The 17,240-nt window shown below is 40.5% G+C and overlaps 1 protein-coding gene across 2 annotated transcripts; it reads right to left on the bottom strand.

Annotated features, from left to right (window-relative positions):
* LOC100561438 (START domain-containing protein 10) lies at positions 1-13,213 on the bottom strand. Of its 2 annotated transcripts, none has more exons than XM_062977846.1 (6): positions 12,487-13,213; positions 3,754-3,901; positions 2,392-2,495; positions 1,642-1,756; positions 1,073-1,125; positions 1-459 (listed from the first exon to the last, which is right to left on the bottom strand). In XM_062977846.1, exons 1-6 carry the CDS (start codon positions 12,649-12,651, stop codon positions 247-249), a joined length of 798 nt encoding a protein of 265 aa, XP_062833916.1. In that variant the 5' UTR covers positions 12,652-13,213; the 3' UTR covers positions 1-246. The 2 variants fall into 2 exon arrangements, with proteins under 2 accessions (XP_062833916.1, XP_003219952.1); XM_003219904.4 differs by having other exon boundaries at positions 1,642-1,759; positions 12,487-13,211.
* Between the last annotated feature and the right edge of the window lie 4,027 nt (positions 13,214-17,240).

The following is a 17,240-nucleotide window of genomic DNA, read 5'->3' as shown; positions in this document are numbered from 1 at the left end:
TAATTTGGACATTTTTTTTTCTTTTAATCTGTAGCCCTCAAAACAGATTGTATTGCTTACAAGCAACAGTGCACCCTGATATGTATACACATTTGTGTGTGTGTATCGATCTTGGAATAAATAGAGAGCCGAGAGCTGTATGTGTGGAGCGTTGCTGCGAGGACTGCGGTGTTTTGGCTGGTGGAAGGACCAGATCCAGACCACAGGAGGAGGATAAGCTGCCCATCCAGAGAATGGTAGGTGGTCTTAGGCCTCTTCGTCACTGATGCGCGTCCTGTCCTCACTCACACCACTCTCATCAATGTTTTCCAGTGACTCAGCATGCTGCAGGGAAAGCTCAGCTAAGCTGATGTTGGGCAAAGTATTCTGTTCTGGATACATCCATGGCTTAAAGCCAGGTTCGTGCCTCTGTTTCCATTCTGCGTACTTTAGCCCAGCCTTGTAGATCTTCTTCATGGCCTGCAAGATAAAAGTACGAAGATTAAATTAGGTCACAGTTTCCACAGAATCGGGTGGTAATACACAAGGAATCTGGAACATGCGTGTCTTTGGCGGAGGCAGGGCTGGAGCCAGTGTAGATCTCCTGGACAGTTGGGAGGAGCAGGGAGTCATGTTTAGGCTGTGCAAAGCTGTGGTGCTTGACAGGCAAAACAATATGGATAACCAAATCTTTCTTGCAAACCTCCTTTTCCTTACTTTTGTACTACAGTAGAGTCTCACTTATCCAACGTTCTGGATTATCCAACGCATTTCTGTAGTCAATGTTTTCAAACATCATGATATTTTGGTGTTAAATTCGTAAATACAGTAATTACTACATAGCATTACTGCGTATTGAACTACTTTTCCGTCAAATTTGTTGTATAACATGATGTTTGGGTGCTCAATTTGTAAAATCATAACCCAGTTTGATGTTTAATAGGCTTTTCCTTAATCCCTCCTTATTATCCAATATGTTCACTTATCCAACGTTCTGTTGGCCCATTTATGTTGGATAAGTGAGACTCTACTGTATCTCCCTTTTGTTGCCACTCTGCTATTGCACGAAGTCTCATGCACACTAATCGCTTACCTTTGGTGCCACATACTGCGAGACTTTATTCACCACCCACTTTGGTAATGAACCTAGAAGCAAGCCAGATTCTCCGGTCACTAAGATCTTGTTTGTGTAACCATCTCTCGCATGGTAACTGTTTTGTTTTTGCTCAGGTTCCACTCATTTTCATCAGGAGCTGTATTATGAGAATATGCTAGTTAATTGTGCCCCTATGATGGTGTGTTTCCCATTCTGCCATCCTTAATAGTACCCCAATTCTACTATTTAGTTTCACAATTCAATTGTCTCTGCAGGCTCAATGTTTATGCCAGGTTTTTGTTTTTGGCATCATATCACACCTTCTTAAACTTACTTTCTGGTTTTTCTATACTTTGCGGTTTAGCTTTGGCTTTTATGATTGATAAAATCAGTGTGTATGTCTGCTTTCACGTAGCAGGTTGACCTATGGTGATCCTATGAATTTCATGGATTTCCTTAGGAAAGGAGGTGGCTTTGTTAGTTCCTTCCTCTAAAATTTAGCCTACAGCACCCAGGATTCATCTCCCAGCCACATCCCTTTACCCAACCATTATCTTGATACTAACCTCGAGGGTCCACTTGAGTAAGGTAGTAAAGAATACAGCCCTTGTTGCCTGTTGCTTTGATCAGGTAGCCTGTCTGCAGGGATATGGCTCTCACAAAGTCCTTCCGGGGCGGATGCTTCTGCAGAGAGATCCCAGAGTCTAAGGCCTAGCCCTGATATTCAATTGCCAGCAGGACAAATGACTTGTTATGCCATTTGTGGAGTAATTCAACATGCACCATGGGTTTAGAGGCTTTTCTTGATTTGCCAGAAGCCTTTGAGCTTCTGGCCATGATGGGATATGTATGAGCTAAGCAGAGAGGGGAGAAAAGGGAAGAGAGCAATTCTACTGTGGAGGTTGTGGTAGCAATTTCTCCACTTTGGCTGGCCCAGGAGGGGAAAAGGGAGATCCACCCACCTGCTGTGGCAGCCTGAAATCAATCCCTTGACTCACTGACATGAACCATCTCATGAACATACCTTCCCATGAGATTTTAAGTGTTTATGGATGGAACTAGGAAAGTTGGGCGACCTATGTGTGGAGGTCCCCTATAGAGAAACTGCTTCCGGATGGTCAATGGATAGACAGCTCTGAAGGAAAAGGAGCTGGTGACCATAAAATCTCTGCCAAAGAAGCTTCAGGCTTGTTCCAACCTCTCCCCCCCCCCCCCCCTCACTAGCAAGGTATCAACCTAAGCATTCTTGCTTCCCACTGAGTTGTATTGTGGGCAATAGAAAATCAGCTGCCAGGATCAAAGAGCATATGACTCACTGGATGTTTGACGCTGTAGTTGATGATCATGTAGTCATTGCCGAGAGGTAGCCAGGAGCGTAATGTAACAAAGTCCCTATTCTTCAGAGGACTTGGACACCTCCCTGTAAAAGTAGACAAGATAGACAAACAGGCAGAAGGATAGAAATGATGGTCAGCAATGACATGATGCATTATAAATCAAGCAAGTCTTGTGAAAACCTAGCTACTACTCTACTATGTGATGACTTTTTGTTGACAATACGTACCGTATATAGAAACCCCAAGGGGAAATAATGTATCATTCAGAGAAACTTGTATGACATTAAAATGTTTTCACATATCTTCCATTGTGTTACAGTATTCTATGTTTTTCCTTTTCTATTTCCTGCCACTGTCTTTTCTTTCTCAGCTCATTTCTACTACCACTGAACTTTTGTGTATGAAAGAAGGGAGTTGGGTTCATGAGCAATACTAAATACATATGCCATATTTGAAGAGAGCATTTCCCCAAGAAATGAATTCAAGAGTGGGGAAGAGAAGTAATATAGATATAGATATAGATGCAGTGATAGAAGGACACATGAAGGCTTATCACTAATTAAATTACAAATCTACTATGCAGCTATGAATGTCACTCCTACAGAAATATTTTTCACAGAGAAATGAATTTGCTTTCTGGGTAAATAAATGTATTTCCCCCAGGTACAACACACCACAACTCCCTTCTAGAGCAATTTCATCTTTTTGACAGGTACATCATACTGAGTTAAGATGTATCAGGAAGTAGCAAACGCAAGACAAATGCATAATTATTTGATATGAGTTGATTAATCAAAAAGGCTTGAAATGGAGCTAATGTACTGATTTACCAAGTTGGTGAAGTCCCTAGTTGCATTGAACCTCTGCCTTTCTCTTTCCATTGTCTATTTTAGGGATATATTACTGGGCTACATTACAGGATTATAAAGTACAGCTTATGGATATCATGTATGTGAAATGTGCTTTATGTCAACAACAGTTTTCCAAATACAGTCTCAGTGCCATTTCAAAATGCCAAACATTTAAGAAGAGAGTGATGCTTAATAAGTGGATATTCACTTTCATCAATGAATATGAGTGAAGAATGAGGACTTCTACTTATAGAACTACTGACAATTTTATGTCATGGTGCAAAGGTCTCTAATGATTTAATGAATTCCTTTGTCTGACTATCCCTATGGTTTTCAATATACACACACAAACTTCTTAAGAAGCATTATCCACAGTATAGTATGGAGAAAAATGGAAGTATGGAAGTATGAAGTATGGAGGTAAAAAGCATGCTGGAGAAACAAGGAGCTTTCTGCCAGCCAAGTTTACAAGAAGCAAATATGTGCTCACAGGAGTAGTATCCCACATCTGCGTTGACAGTCAGGCGTCCAATGTCATAGGTCTCAATCATGTTGGAGTCCCATTTCTTGCGGTAATGGGTATCATGTAGAACATCATACAATGTCTCAGGAGCCACATCCTTGCAAGTGATCTGCATCTGTATGGTAGGGAGTCAGCATGGTTATGCACTGAAGAATATTTAATGCTGGGATCATCAGGCACTGAGACAAAAACATTTTTCAAGAGATGGCACAAAGTCTAGTTTGTGCAGGTGGAAAACTCTATAACACTTCTTCCACACAAGCTCATATCTGTGTAAAGAAAGAGTAGGAGCCACACGTAAATTTCTGCGTACATCCACCCATCACTATCACCATCACAACTAAATGCTAGTGTGTTTCTCTTTCTTAAATGGGTGAATGGGGGGAGCTCTGTTCACATTTCCTATGATTATATAATGTAAAAGAGGGAATGAAATATATGGGCATATGTCTGACTCTAAATTCTTCGCTATGGATTAAGTGAAGTATTAATATTTTGCTTCCAGGAAACACGGAAGACAATTTCTATTAAAACACATAGTATGACATAGTTATGCATAAAATAACCCTCTCTGAGCATACTCATGCTTGCCTGACCATAACCTGAGTAAGGGACCCATTATAGACATTTAGCCTTATGTATCATGGCTTTGATCCAACCTTGGCCATTGCAGAACAGTGGAACATAGGGTATTGTCAAAAATTGCAGTGTTAAAGTGGTTGAAGTTATTATTGTTTTACCATCATTATTATCATTATTATTATAGTAGTAGATTTATACCATACTTTTTCTTTGCCAAAGGAGACTCAAAGTGGCTAGCTTTGTTGTAGTAGCAATCACCAGCTCAAATAGTGCAAACAGCCAAGTGTTTTTTACACAAATACTAGATCGAGTGACACATGACCTTAAACATGAATTTGAATTAGGATCCTGAACACAGCCACTCACATTCAAAGGGGAAATGGGCCCATTGGTTAAGAGAAATGACTGACGAGCAATCACCCTTCCTTTCCTCCTTCCCAGAAGCACAGACTGTAAAAGAAGTGAGAAGTTCCCCTGAAAATGCTTACTGCTCTGTCTCTTCCTGAGTTAGCAGGGTGTTTTTGAGCATCAGTTGTGGTCAGATAATGTAAAAATAGGGAAATTGTTCTGCACATAATCCAATAAACTCTTGCCCATCCTAAATCACAAATACTCATGGATAACCAGTTTTAACCATGTATGTGCTGGTCCAGGTCCTACCCCATCTTCTCTGTTCTCAAATGCTCAAAGGCTTTTTTAAAAATTTAGAATGGTTTATGTGCAGAACAATTTCCCTACTTTTACATTATCTGACCACAACTGATGCTCAAAAACACCTTGCTCATAACGAAAGTTTTGGGGTGCACATAATTTCACATTTCATTTCCTATGGGCTCAAGATCTTTTAGAGCTTTCATACTACATAGTTACAGCATTCATGATTCCACTTTTATCTGCCATGGTTGTGTTCTATGGAATCGTGGGACATGATATTTGTTGAGGCACTAGAGCTCTCTGTCTAACAGTGCTAAATGTTCTTCCCTAAACTATGGAACCCAGGATTCCATTAAAATCAACCATTACAGTTAAAGGAGTATCATAATACTATCATTGTGTATTATGAAAGGGCTCCTAGATCTTGTGGTGGTTCATATCCCTAGGTACTTATTTGTGGTCATATAGGCTTGGGTGTGGTCATATGATATGATATGTGGTCATATCATCATTCCACTTAATCTGTTTTATACCCTTGTGCAAGTCCAGAATTAGGAATGAATAAAATACCTCAGTATTTTGGGCACATGCAACCTTGTACTTCCTACACAGATTGAGCTCCCTAACTTTCTGCTGAATTACTAGATAGGACTGATGTAAGACTTAGGTCTATACTATGTCTACAATAACCCATGAAAGTCATCAGTTGGTGCTGTAGTCATCAGATAATTAATGCAACATGTACAATGTGCTTCAAGATTTTGGAAACCTTAGAAAACATCAGTTGAAGAGATCCACTTCCTCAATCCATGATGAGTAAGCTCTCAGTGTGGTTAGGTTACATGACTGGAGAAAGATGGCCATCATGTTATTCAGTATGGCCTTCCAGATGCTGGACTACAATTTCTCTATTCCTCATCATTAGACATCATGACTAGACCTAATGAGAGTTGTGATGCAGTAACATTTGAAAAGTTGCAGTTTGTTCTGTTGACTCACAATTTCAATTTAAATGTAAGGCATGTGGACAGGAAGTCTGGCTTTAAAGTGTCCCTTAGCCTTTTCCTGACCTCAGAGCCACAAGTGCTGTTGGGTTGCAGTTCTCACTATGTCCTGCCCACATGTGGATAATGAAAAGTGATCTAAGTTGTCATTCAATAACATCTATGGACCCAAACTGGATAAAAACTGAAGGGCATTGACCACTATGTAAAAATATATATAGTTGGTCCTCTGCATCCATGGATTCCCCATTTATGAATCCAGTGGCACTTTGAAGGCAACCATTACTCTGATGTGGCCCTTAGGGAAAATAAATTTGACGGTCCTGCCATAATGGTTAAAGATCTGGACACATGATGATGGTATAACACCAGCAGAGTTCAATTATAGAGATCGCATTTCATCAATTAGCTCCTGTGACTGAAGTGGGCCTGTATGGCCATGAAAAAGAATTACAGGTCAACAGTGGCACATAAACCACAACAAGGTTCTTTGTTGTTGTTTATTCATTCAGTCGCTTCCAACTCTTCGTGACCTCATGGAACAGCCCACAACAGAGCTCCCTGTCAGCCGTTGCCAACCCCAGCTCCTTCAAGGTCAAGTCAGTCACTTCAAGGATACGATCCATCCATCTTGCCCTAGGTCGGCCCCTGTTCATTTTTCCTTCCATTTTCCCCAGCATTATTTTCTTCTCTAAACTTTCCTGTCTTCTCATTATATGGCCAAATACTTCATCTTTGCCTCTAATATCCTTCCCTCCAGTGAGCAGCCGGGCATTATTTCCTGGAGTAAACGAGGTTCTATGTGACAGTTTTAAAGACAACTAGATTTAATGGAACACAAGCTTTGTAGGGTGCCACAACACTCTTGTTTCTGGTGAGAAAGATGACACTTTGGTATTTGTGTATAAAGATGTAGCAGCAGACCTGGCTTCACAGATGACAATACCAAGCATCTGACATATTTTGGTTTAGAGAGTAAAGTATAATAATGCATCTGAACTGTATCTGCATCTAATTTCCAAACAAAGACCGATTTACAAGTATGCAGACTGAAGTTGGAAAATATGAGCCCCCATTAAAGCTAGTGGTACAATGGGAACAAATATAGAAGTGGAGAAAAGCCAATTTGCAAATGAAATTTCTCTAATTACTTGGGATCTGGTGAGTGCCTCATTAAAAATGCAACAAAGCTAAAAGAGCAGCTGATCTCTGGGGCATGACTGCCATTGGAATATGTTGAGATAAGTGCAGGGGGTGAGTATTCATTCATAATTCAGCAGCACTCCATAGGACTTAAGTCCGGTGTAGCTTTGCTTACAGATTTCTTTATTTTAGTGGCACTAATCATACAATAAAGAATAATCTCAGCCAAATCCACCCTTTCAATGTTTGATAACCCTCATGTGATAAACTTCATTCCTGCCTTAGATTTCTGTAATTCTGCCTTGAGATACTTGAGTGCCTGATCACTCCTTCAGTGTTCTCATCCCACAGGGGACATTCCTCTTCTATGTCTTTCTTCTCTCTTGGTCCTCTATGCCTGCTGCTACTATTCCTCACATGGTCTTTGGATGATCTGATCAAATATATGGCTTTCAGTGCAAGCTACTCTTCTCAATTTCAGAACTTTTCTCCTCTGGCACAAATAAAGACTCTAAGTTCTTTCTCCCCAGTGTGATTGGAAAAAGTCACTGAGTTTTCATGTTAGGAGCTTACTGCCATTCACAAACAGAATAAATACATAAATAAGAGTGAACGGTGTGTTTGGAACTGATCAATGTTTGGATTTAGTCTGAATGACCTTTTAAGAAATCTTTACACTGTAGTACTTCTGACTGCAAATCAGTACAGGACCTCTTTCAACGCTATTCATTTTTATGTTATTTCAACCAGTAGATCTATTAGTGGAGATGCTCAAGGCAAGTTTCCTCAAGGATTTACCAATGGCTGGTAACATTTGCTGTGTTTTAGTCACACCTGGGATGGCCCAAGAAGAACCAAGCCTTAATGCTTAGGGATGATTAGGAATGTGATCACTGAGAAATAAAGGAGATTTTGTAGTTTGTAAAAGGAGAGAACAAACTGCCTTTCAAGGAAATCCTATGGAGATCTCTGTTCCCTTAGATAAAGAAATCTGCTGCAGTGCTCAGTCTAAACAAATGGTATAAACAGACCTTGTGTCATATAAACAGTATAAGGATTCTAAATCCTTCATAAGGGCTTGGCCCCAGATACTTCTTGCTGCTTAGTAATGTGCTATTCACATATAACCCAACTATGGATTTCTTGAAACACATGACATAAAAAGCTGTTTACATCACTGCCTTTATGCTGGGGATAAACATCTTAGTCACAGTAGTTTTACTGAGGCTGAACTTCTTGCTCAAGGAGTAGGATTAATAATTAGATGATCAGCTTGGGTATAAGGGGCATGAGAGGTCACACAGTTTTTTGTACAGTATAGAATCAAGCATAACAGTGGTACACTTTGAACACACAACTCCTCATCTTCGTTAACTGTGATGCATTAAGTTTCCTTAGGGTCATTTTAGGGGAAAAGGACGTGGAGAACATTGGAAACTATGGTAATCTCCACCATCCCATCCCTGGGCAATGTAGCATAGTGGACTTAGTAATTTCATCTCCTTATTCACCTCCACCCACTCCATGCTTCCAGATAAGGATTTTGTGGTGCAATCAATCATTGCATTTTACAAGATATCATGAAACCAGTGTCTTAAATTTAGCAGCTCCTTGTGCATTCCACTCCTTTTTTGGTTTCTCTCTCTGAGAAGATCAGAAAATGTTAAGATGGAGGGTTCCTTAATATACCCCATTCAGTAAGTGAAGATTGAGAGTAGCTGCTCCTCTGAGAATCAAGCACATCTTGCTACTCATTCCTTCATCCCTCAATGGGAGGGAAAGTGAGGAGGTGTCAGGTCATACTCTGCTTTATGATTAATCCCACTTGCCTATCTAGGACTTGGAGAGGATATAAGGTTTAGATCAGAGGGGTCAATCATACGGCCCTTCAAAAATTATTGGACTGCAACCTCAGATTTCCTTATCATTAGCAATGCTGGCTATGGCTACTGGCACTTGCAGTTCAACAATACACAGGTGGCTGTCTAATTCTGACTCCTGCATGTGCATGAAACACTCCATGTATCCACCAGGGAGACACTCACGGATGGGCCTGAGAACTAACATCAATTTTTAAAACCCACACTAGAATTTTAAAATTTTCAAAAGATGGCACAGAGTCCTTGACTTAAATAGGTTTTACTGCCAGTTAAGAGGTTATATCTTGTATCCTACTAGCTAAGAAAATTGAGACTCATATCTAGAGAGAGAGGATAGCCCTTTTATTAAATTACATGCATTCTCTTATTACTTAACATCATAGCCCCATTCTGATTTACACCATTGACCTTAAACAACAGCAATACTCATCAGCAGAGTACATAATTACGTTGTCTACTCTATTCCAATCCCTTCTAACAATATCTAGATAACAGCCATGCTGGGACCAATGAATCATTGTTCCCAAAGTGTAGACTAAAAGAAGGTGCAAAGGTTGTTGTTGGTGAACCAGAAAGTCTCATCTACAGGCAAATGGCAATTTGAATCATAACTAAACATGTTGAAAAGTGCTGGCAGTTTTAATTTTCAGGAAACAATAAATAAGAATTGTGCATCAATATTTGTCTCATTACTGGGGTTTTACAAGGGCTAGAGATTTGGCTTTTTAAAAAGCTGGAGATCTTAGTAAGCTAGTGTAGCCTCTGAGGCCTAAAATGCAGGGCCAAGAGCTGCAGCCCAATTAGCTGGTTAGTTAATCTGGCCGTGGTCATAGACTTGAAGCCAAAGGCTTCTATCTCAGGAGTGCAGTGAATCCATTCTGAAGATTTCTGAAGATTTCTGAAGAATGGATTTCTTTACACCCTGATATGTGATGGCCACACCTGCAAATGTGTGCAGAAAATATCTAAGGCCAATGCTAAACTTGCCAGCTCATTGCTAACAGACATTGTCCTTTGCATCATTTGAAAAATCTGGCAAAAAATAACCAGGAGCTAAGAAAACCAAATGTGTGGGTGACATATAGCAAGTCTTCTTTTTGCTATTTTCAACATGATTATAGCACCTGTATATGAAAAGTAAAACAAAATACCAGAACGTAAAGGTTTTAGAAAAGTGGATATTTTAGTAAATGTAGCTTGTGCCCAGTTCTGTTCAACATTTTTATTAATGACTTGGATAAAGGTTTAGAGGGCATGCTTATTAAGTTTACAGATGACACCAAATTAGGAGGGATAGCTAATATGCCAGAGGACAGGATCCAAATTCAAAATGACGTTGACAGATTAGAGAGCTGGGCCAAAACTAACAAAATGAATTTCAACAAGGAGAAGTGTAAGATACTACACTTAGGCTATAAAAATAAAATGCAAAGATACAATATGGGTGATATCTGGCTCAACAACAGTCCATGTGCTCTTGGAGTCTTACAATCTTATCAGATGTGCCCTAGAATCATAGAATCATCGAATCATAAAGTTGGAAGAGACCTCATGTCCAACACCCTGTCAAGAAGCAGTAAAATTACATTCAAAGCACCCTCAACAGATGGCCACTCCCCTGGTAACATTATGGCAGGAAGAGGAAGGCTGCGAGGCAACTTGAGTCACCCCGCAAGCTATGCACCCACCTTCCTCTTTCCTGTATGATGGGAAAGGAAAGGTAGAGCAATCGCTATGGGGCGCGTGGTGCCCTGCCGCTTCCCCTCATTAGACAGGGGAAGGATCAAAACTGTGTTAAAAAAAAAGAAAACAGCGCAAAGCTTACCAATATCATGGCTGCTGTCCATGATGACCAAATTTCAGCAGGCCCTCACTTCCTTTACTTGCGATGCCGGGGCTTCACGAAAGGGACATGGCCACGGCCTGCATCCTCTCATGGGTAGCATATGAGGCCATAAAATAAGGTTAAAAAAGTGGAACTCAGTATTATTTTCCCTAAAAAAAAAAAAAAAACCCTGTCTGATGAGGTGCCATGTGGACCACAAGTTGAACATGAGCCAACAATGTAGGGCAGCAGCTAAAAAAGCCAATAGGATTTTGGGCGCCATCAAAAGGAATATATATTGAGGGAGGTCATGGTGCCTCTCTATTCTGCTTAGGTCAGACCTCACCTGGAATAACACTGTGTCCAATTCTGGTAACCAGAATTCAAGAGAGACAAGCTGGAATGTGCCCAGAGGTGGGTGACTAAAATGATCAAAAGTCTGGAGACCATGTCCTATGAGGAGTGACTTAAAAGAACTTGGCATGTTTAGCCTGCAGAAGAGAAAGTTGAGAGGAGACATGATCTTCATGTTTAAATATTGGAAAGGTTGTCATAAGGAAGAGGGAGTAGGCTTTTTTTCTGCTGCCCTGAAGACTAGGACTTGGAGCAACGGGTTCAAATTTCAAGAAAGGATATTCCAATTGAACATTAGGAAAAACTTCCTGAGTGTAAGAACTGTTCAACAGTGGAACTTGCTGTCTCGGAGTCTGGTGGAAGCTCCTTCTTTGGAGGCTTTTAAACAGAGGCTGTCAAAGATACTTGTGCTTTTCCTGCATGGTAGTGGGTTGGACTAGATGGACCATGTGGACTCTTCCGACTCTATGATTCTATGATTCCATACTTGATTATTAGAATAACCTCTTCTTCACAACCCTTAATGAGTTAATTAATTTCTCATATTCATAACCCTATTTGCATAGCTAAACAAGGTTTCTTTTTCTCTTGGCTCCTGGCCTTCTAACTGCAAATATGTAGCAGCCCCAATTCCCCAAAGATCTAATTTCAGTGATTGGGAATCAAAACAGATTCTACTTTTGAGAAGACACAGTTCAGTTCTAAAGTTATGCTTCTTTATAGCTCATGGCTACAGAATAAACAGTAAAAGCTGCATTGTCATGGGTCTCAGGCAAGTCACTTAGTAATACAGAGAATGAGCTTTATTCTTTCTCTCGGCTCACTTAATTCCTGTTTCAATTTAAGTACAAAGAAGCAGAAAGAATTTTTGGAAGAGAAGAGATAGCAGAAACTGTAGAAGGTGCTTGGAGGCTATAATAGCAAAAATGTCTCACAGATAAAATGATCATGGGAAAAGATGTCCCCCCTCCCCCAAGAAGCCTTAAGCATCTTCCTCAAATACTGAAAGAGTAGCTGAGTTGAGTACTGCACCTTTTGCTGCCTAGATGGAGCTAAAATTCCAGAACTGAATGCAGCAAAAGGCAGGCAAAGTGTGGGCAGCATCTTTCTGCTTCATAGACAAGCATATGTGGGACAAGGAGTGGGAGGAAAAGGCCCCCAGGAAAAAGTAATAGGGCCAACAGGGTAGGCCACGGGGCAGTATTCATGCGTTTTCAGCCCTAGTGATCTGAGCAAGTATGCTGGCTAGGGTCCTTACCTTGATTTTCTGGACAGTTGCATTCTCCTCCTGCACCTGGCTCCATACTGTCACTCCTCCTTTGTTGTACTGTCTGCTCCAGCCTTCCTGGCTCTCACACTGATGCCGGAAACTGCTAAAATCAGAATCATCTGGGATATATGCAACCTCCCCTCCCTTAGACATGGATGCAACTTTCTTCAGGACCACCGGGTCCCATCCAGTAAGCCACCTGAACTATATAGATGCTAGCCAGGTAGAGGGAGGGCTTGGGAGGAGGTTTTACTGGGCTCAACTCTGCTCAGTTCTGGTCATTGAACCATGCGTCCTACCATTTTCCCCTTGTATCTTTCTTCTCTACAATCTGGCAGGAGTTTTCCCCTATACCAGCCCTGATTCTGTAAGAGGAGGTCTGTCTGCGGTTATACTCTTCCCTCCATAGGCTGGATTGTGTAGTTGCTCAGTGCAAACAGAGAGGCTCTTTTTCTGCAGTCATTCTGGCTGCCGATGCTGCTAGTGCTAGGAGCTCAGATGTCTTCTCTGCCTTGCCAAAGGATGCTGTGTTCCTCCGAGTAATCTTCTGTGTTTTGGCAGATAACATACATACATCTGCATGTATTTGTATGAACTTACACTTCTATTTGCTACCCTCCGGCAGCCTCTAGCCTTCCCTTCTGTCCCTCTTCCATCCCTTTGCTGCTTTCTGCTTTACTTAACCTGCCTCTGACTTTGCTGCACTGAGTTACAGAACCAGCTGGGTATTTGCCAGTAACAGCAACAGCCGCAGCAGCTACTCAGCCAATTCCTATGATGGTTTTTATGATGGCATACAGGATGCAGTCTAGGTTTCTTACTCTGCAGGGAAAGAGCTGTGGGCCAGTCATGATTCGTGGAAATGAGCAAGTGCTAAGGGGAAGAAGGGACATTTCTAGTGGACTGATTGTTAGATTTGGAGTCTGAGGTTGTAACACAAGACTATTATTAAATACTGAAAATATAAATGGTTTACTATAATTTAACTCAGGGCCCCTTGGTGGAGCAGTGGGTTAAACCACCGAGCTTCTGAGCTTGCTGATCAAAAGGTTGCCAGTTCAAATCCGGAGAGTGGAGTAAGCTCCCACTGTTATGCACAGCTTCTGCCAACCTAGCATTTTGAAACATACAAATGTGAGTAGATCAATAGATACCACTCCAGTGGGAAGTCCATGACTCCATGCAGTCATGCTGGCCACATGATCTTGGAGGTGTCTTTGGACAATGCTGGCTCTTCGGCTTAGAAACGGAGATGAGCACCAACCACCAGAGTCGGACACAACTGGACTTAATGCCAGGGGAAGACTTTATCTTTACTTTTATCATTTAACTCAGGAATCATCACCAAATATTGTGGCTGATTGCCTAACAAAATTTTACTCCTTAAAAATATAGGACTATGACACCGACACCAATGTCAAATATTGCCTTCTGGTGGCCCCAGTCATCTCTGAATTTCTGGTGAGCAAAATCTAAAATTATTAAAGCTTTAATAAATGCTTTAATAATTTGAAATGGTCAGTGTGATGCTGTTAAAAAGAGCTCATATAGTGCCAGAAACCATCTGTCTGATACACAACCAATCACAAGTTGGGACTAGACTTTTAAGATGCTATCTAATCCTTAATTGTGTTTTTTTGTGGTAAGAGAAAATATATGAAAAATAGTAAGAAAGCATGTGGGTTTAGGGTTAGCCCAGCCTTTAGGCACAGCAAGGCAACTACGATTTTTACTGCTTCCAGCCAAATCTTTACTGACGACTGACACACAGAGGCCCTTTTATCAGCCGTGCTAAGAAGACTGTGAATTGATGTGCCAGAAGAGATTTGGCAGCTAAACAAGCTGTCAAAATTCAATACACACTTAGGACTTCATCAGGTGGAGCTGGGGAAAGCGGGGGAAATCCATCTTCTTTGCATGTGGACTTGTCTTCTTTGCGTGGTGTTCCATTTTTAAAGAAGATGGACAATTTAAACCTAAAGTGATCATATGGATGACTTAATTCAGTGTTCCATCCAAGTATCATATTCCATGATTTTGTCCTTTAATGTCAGTGAAATTAGCAAACCTATCTAATGTCCATGTTCTTGATTCTGGTTCCATTTTTCTTTCTTCCTCTGAAGAGATTTTAACGTGCTCCTCCAATTCCTCCTTGGTTAAACTTCTTTGTGGCTGTTGCTATGCCCTTCCACTCCTTCATCCAACATCCTTCTCCACCAAGTTGTCTTGCTGCTTAAATTTCTCATTACTTGCAAATCTTCTATAAAATAATTTTATAAGTTCTTCCATAAATAGTGGCATTTTTTGGTTTAATTTATTGATTGCACATCAATTACTACAATGTGATCAAATACTAGGCATGTGTATGTAGCCTTGGCAACATGAATGCTGCTGTTTGGTCAAGGGGTTCAATTAATAATGTTGTATTTGGTGAATGGTGAGAGGCTATACTCATATTTTCATAGCAAGCAAATTCAGGATGGCCCAGTGTATTGCCGACTACTAATAGGATTTTGAATGCCAAACCTTCCTGTCACAAATATATTTGCATTTCTGGGATGAAGCACTGGTGAAACCATTTGGTGAACAAGATACTAGCTCTCAGTCACACTTACTTTGGTTTTAAGAATGTGAGGGTTCTTCGATTTGTACATTATTCCCTCTAGAGTTGCCATATAGGACCAGAGATACTTCCATGTTTTATCCCTTGATGTCACCTTTGTCACCTTTTATGAATATAAATTCAAGTGGCTAATTGAAGAGCACAGTTTCACTACAACTAAATGTAAGTTTTGAATTATATCCTTTCTCCTCAACTAACTTCTTAAACTTTTAAGGAAATGTGGCAGCAGTTGTTTGATTGACAGACACAGCTTCTCCAGACAGTTTTCCCTTTTTAAAGTCAATACCTGTCCATAACAGGGGTTAGAGAACAGGAAGTAAGAGAAATTTACCCCTAGGAAGGAAAATTCACTACTGACAAGATTAATCATGGTGAAAAGGTGTCCCCACTGAAGCTTTTTTTTTTTAACCAATCCTTGTTTCCACAACAAGCCATTTTTTTTTCAAAATCCAATAATCGCAAGGACAGAAAGTGAGGTAAATATTTTTGAACAGGGGCACAGACAGCAAAATATACAATCCAAAAGTGTTTTAAAAATTGGCTGGAGTTACACTTAAAAATGTACTTGTTCTGACTTACATACAAATTCAACTTAATAACAAACCTACAGAGCCTATCTTGTTCGTAACCTGGGGACTGCCTGTAACTTGCTATTTTTCCTATGCACTCCGGGCTTAACTTTTGCAGTTTGAGGTGCCATGGCAAAACTGCCATAAATTTCTTTTTCCCTTTGCATAATTCCATGGATGAAAGATTTGTTCTTAGAATAGATCTTAGCAATCTCAGAACACAATTTTCTCTCTCTTTTCAAGTCAAGAGCCTGCACCTTATTCTTAAAGAAAGCAGTTTCCAGATTTTCTTTGACTTATCCAGAGTGCCAGCATAGCCACAATTGCACATTGAGACCATTATTAAACATAATGACCACTTCACCACCATCATCTGTCATGACCTCTTCACAACTATGAGCGACTAATGGGTAGGCAGCATCTAGTCAATGTCAAACATGAACTGATATAGAGATGCAAACTAGCATGAGTAGCCAAATTAATATGAGAAGCATGATCTAGCACATGGAACATAAGCTAGGTGTGGAACATGAGCTAGTGTGAGGAACACAAGAAGCAGGAGCTAGAATACGGAGCAAAGGCTAGAGTGAGGAGCATGAGTTTTCATAAGGAGCATGAACTAGTGTGAGAAGAATGAGCTAGGTCTTTGCATATAACTAAAATAGTATAACACACATTTTCATAATACACAGAACTACTGTAAATAGAATAGTACAATTTATATGCTTTACTGATCTAGTTATTCAACTAATCTAAAAATGATCAAAACCAAGTCAATATGTTATTCTCTTGTTTATTTTTTTTTGCAAAAAAGACACAATTTCTTTTGATCAAAGTTGTTAATTTATCCACTTCAACAAAGGCCATAGATGTCAACTGCCATTTTTCAAGTTGTGATATTGCTGTATTATTTAATTTCTGCACATACCATAATCTTGGTCATATATCACTGTAAACTTCCATATTTATTTTCTATTTGATTTTCCAACAATCCCATTCCAACAATCCCAAATTTATGCAAATTACACCCATTTCTATTACTCCTTTCCACCTAAAGCCAAGGATGCCGTCCTGATCCTGAACCAGTGCCTGTCATCAGTAATGGACTGGATAAGCGCCAACAAGATGAAGTTAAACCCAGATAAGACAAAGGTACTCCTAGTCAGTAAGAAGGCAGACCAGGGTGTGGGATTACAGCCTGTGTTGGACGGGGTCACACTCCCCCTGAAGATGCAGATCCACAGTCTGGGTGTGCTCCTGGACTCATTGTTGACTCTGAAATGCACCAGATGATCCCATACCTTGAGATGCCAGATCTGGCCATGGCAGTCTATGCTTAAGTCATATCCCGCTTGGATTACTGCAATGCTCTCTACGTGGAGCTGCCTTTGAATATAGTTTGGAAGCTTCAAGTGGTTCAGAAATTGGCAGCCAGGTTACTAACCCGAGCACCACACAGGGAGCCTACTACTCCAATGTTGTGGCAGCTCCACTCCGTTCTGGCTTGCTTCCAGGCTAAATACAAAGTGCTGGTCATTACCTACAAAGCC

Source organism: Anolis carolinensis, chromosome 4, assembly GCF_035594765.1.
Source record: "Anolis carolinensis isolate JA03-04 chromosome 4, rAnoCar3.1.pri, whole genome shotgun sequence".
Taxonomy (NCBI): Eukaryota; Metazoa; Chordata; class Lepidosauria; order Squamata; family Dactyloidae; genus Anolis; species Anolis carolinensis.
Note: the sequence above shows the minus strand (reverse complement) of the source record. Positions and strands in the feature narration are given on the sequence as shown.

Excerpts from the sequence above, each read along its gene's own strand:
- LOC100561438 (XM_003219904.4), bottom strand. The coding sequence starts at position 12,651 with ATGTCTAAGGGAGGGGAGGTTGCATATATCCCAGATGATTCTGATTTT. Across the intron at positions 3,902-12,486 it reads CAACTGTCCAGAAAATCAAG|ATGCAGATCACTTGCAAGGA; the intron begins GTAAGGACCCTA and ends CCTACCATACAG. Across the intron at positions 2,496-3,753 it reads AGATGTGGGATACTACTCCT|GGAGGTGTCCAAGTCCTCTG; the intron begins GTGAGCACATAT and ends CTACTTTTACAG.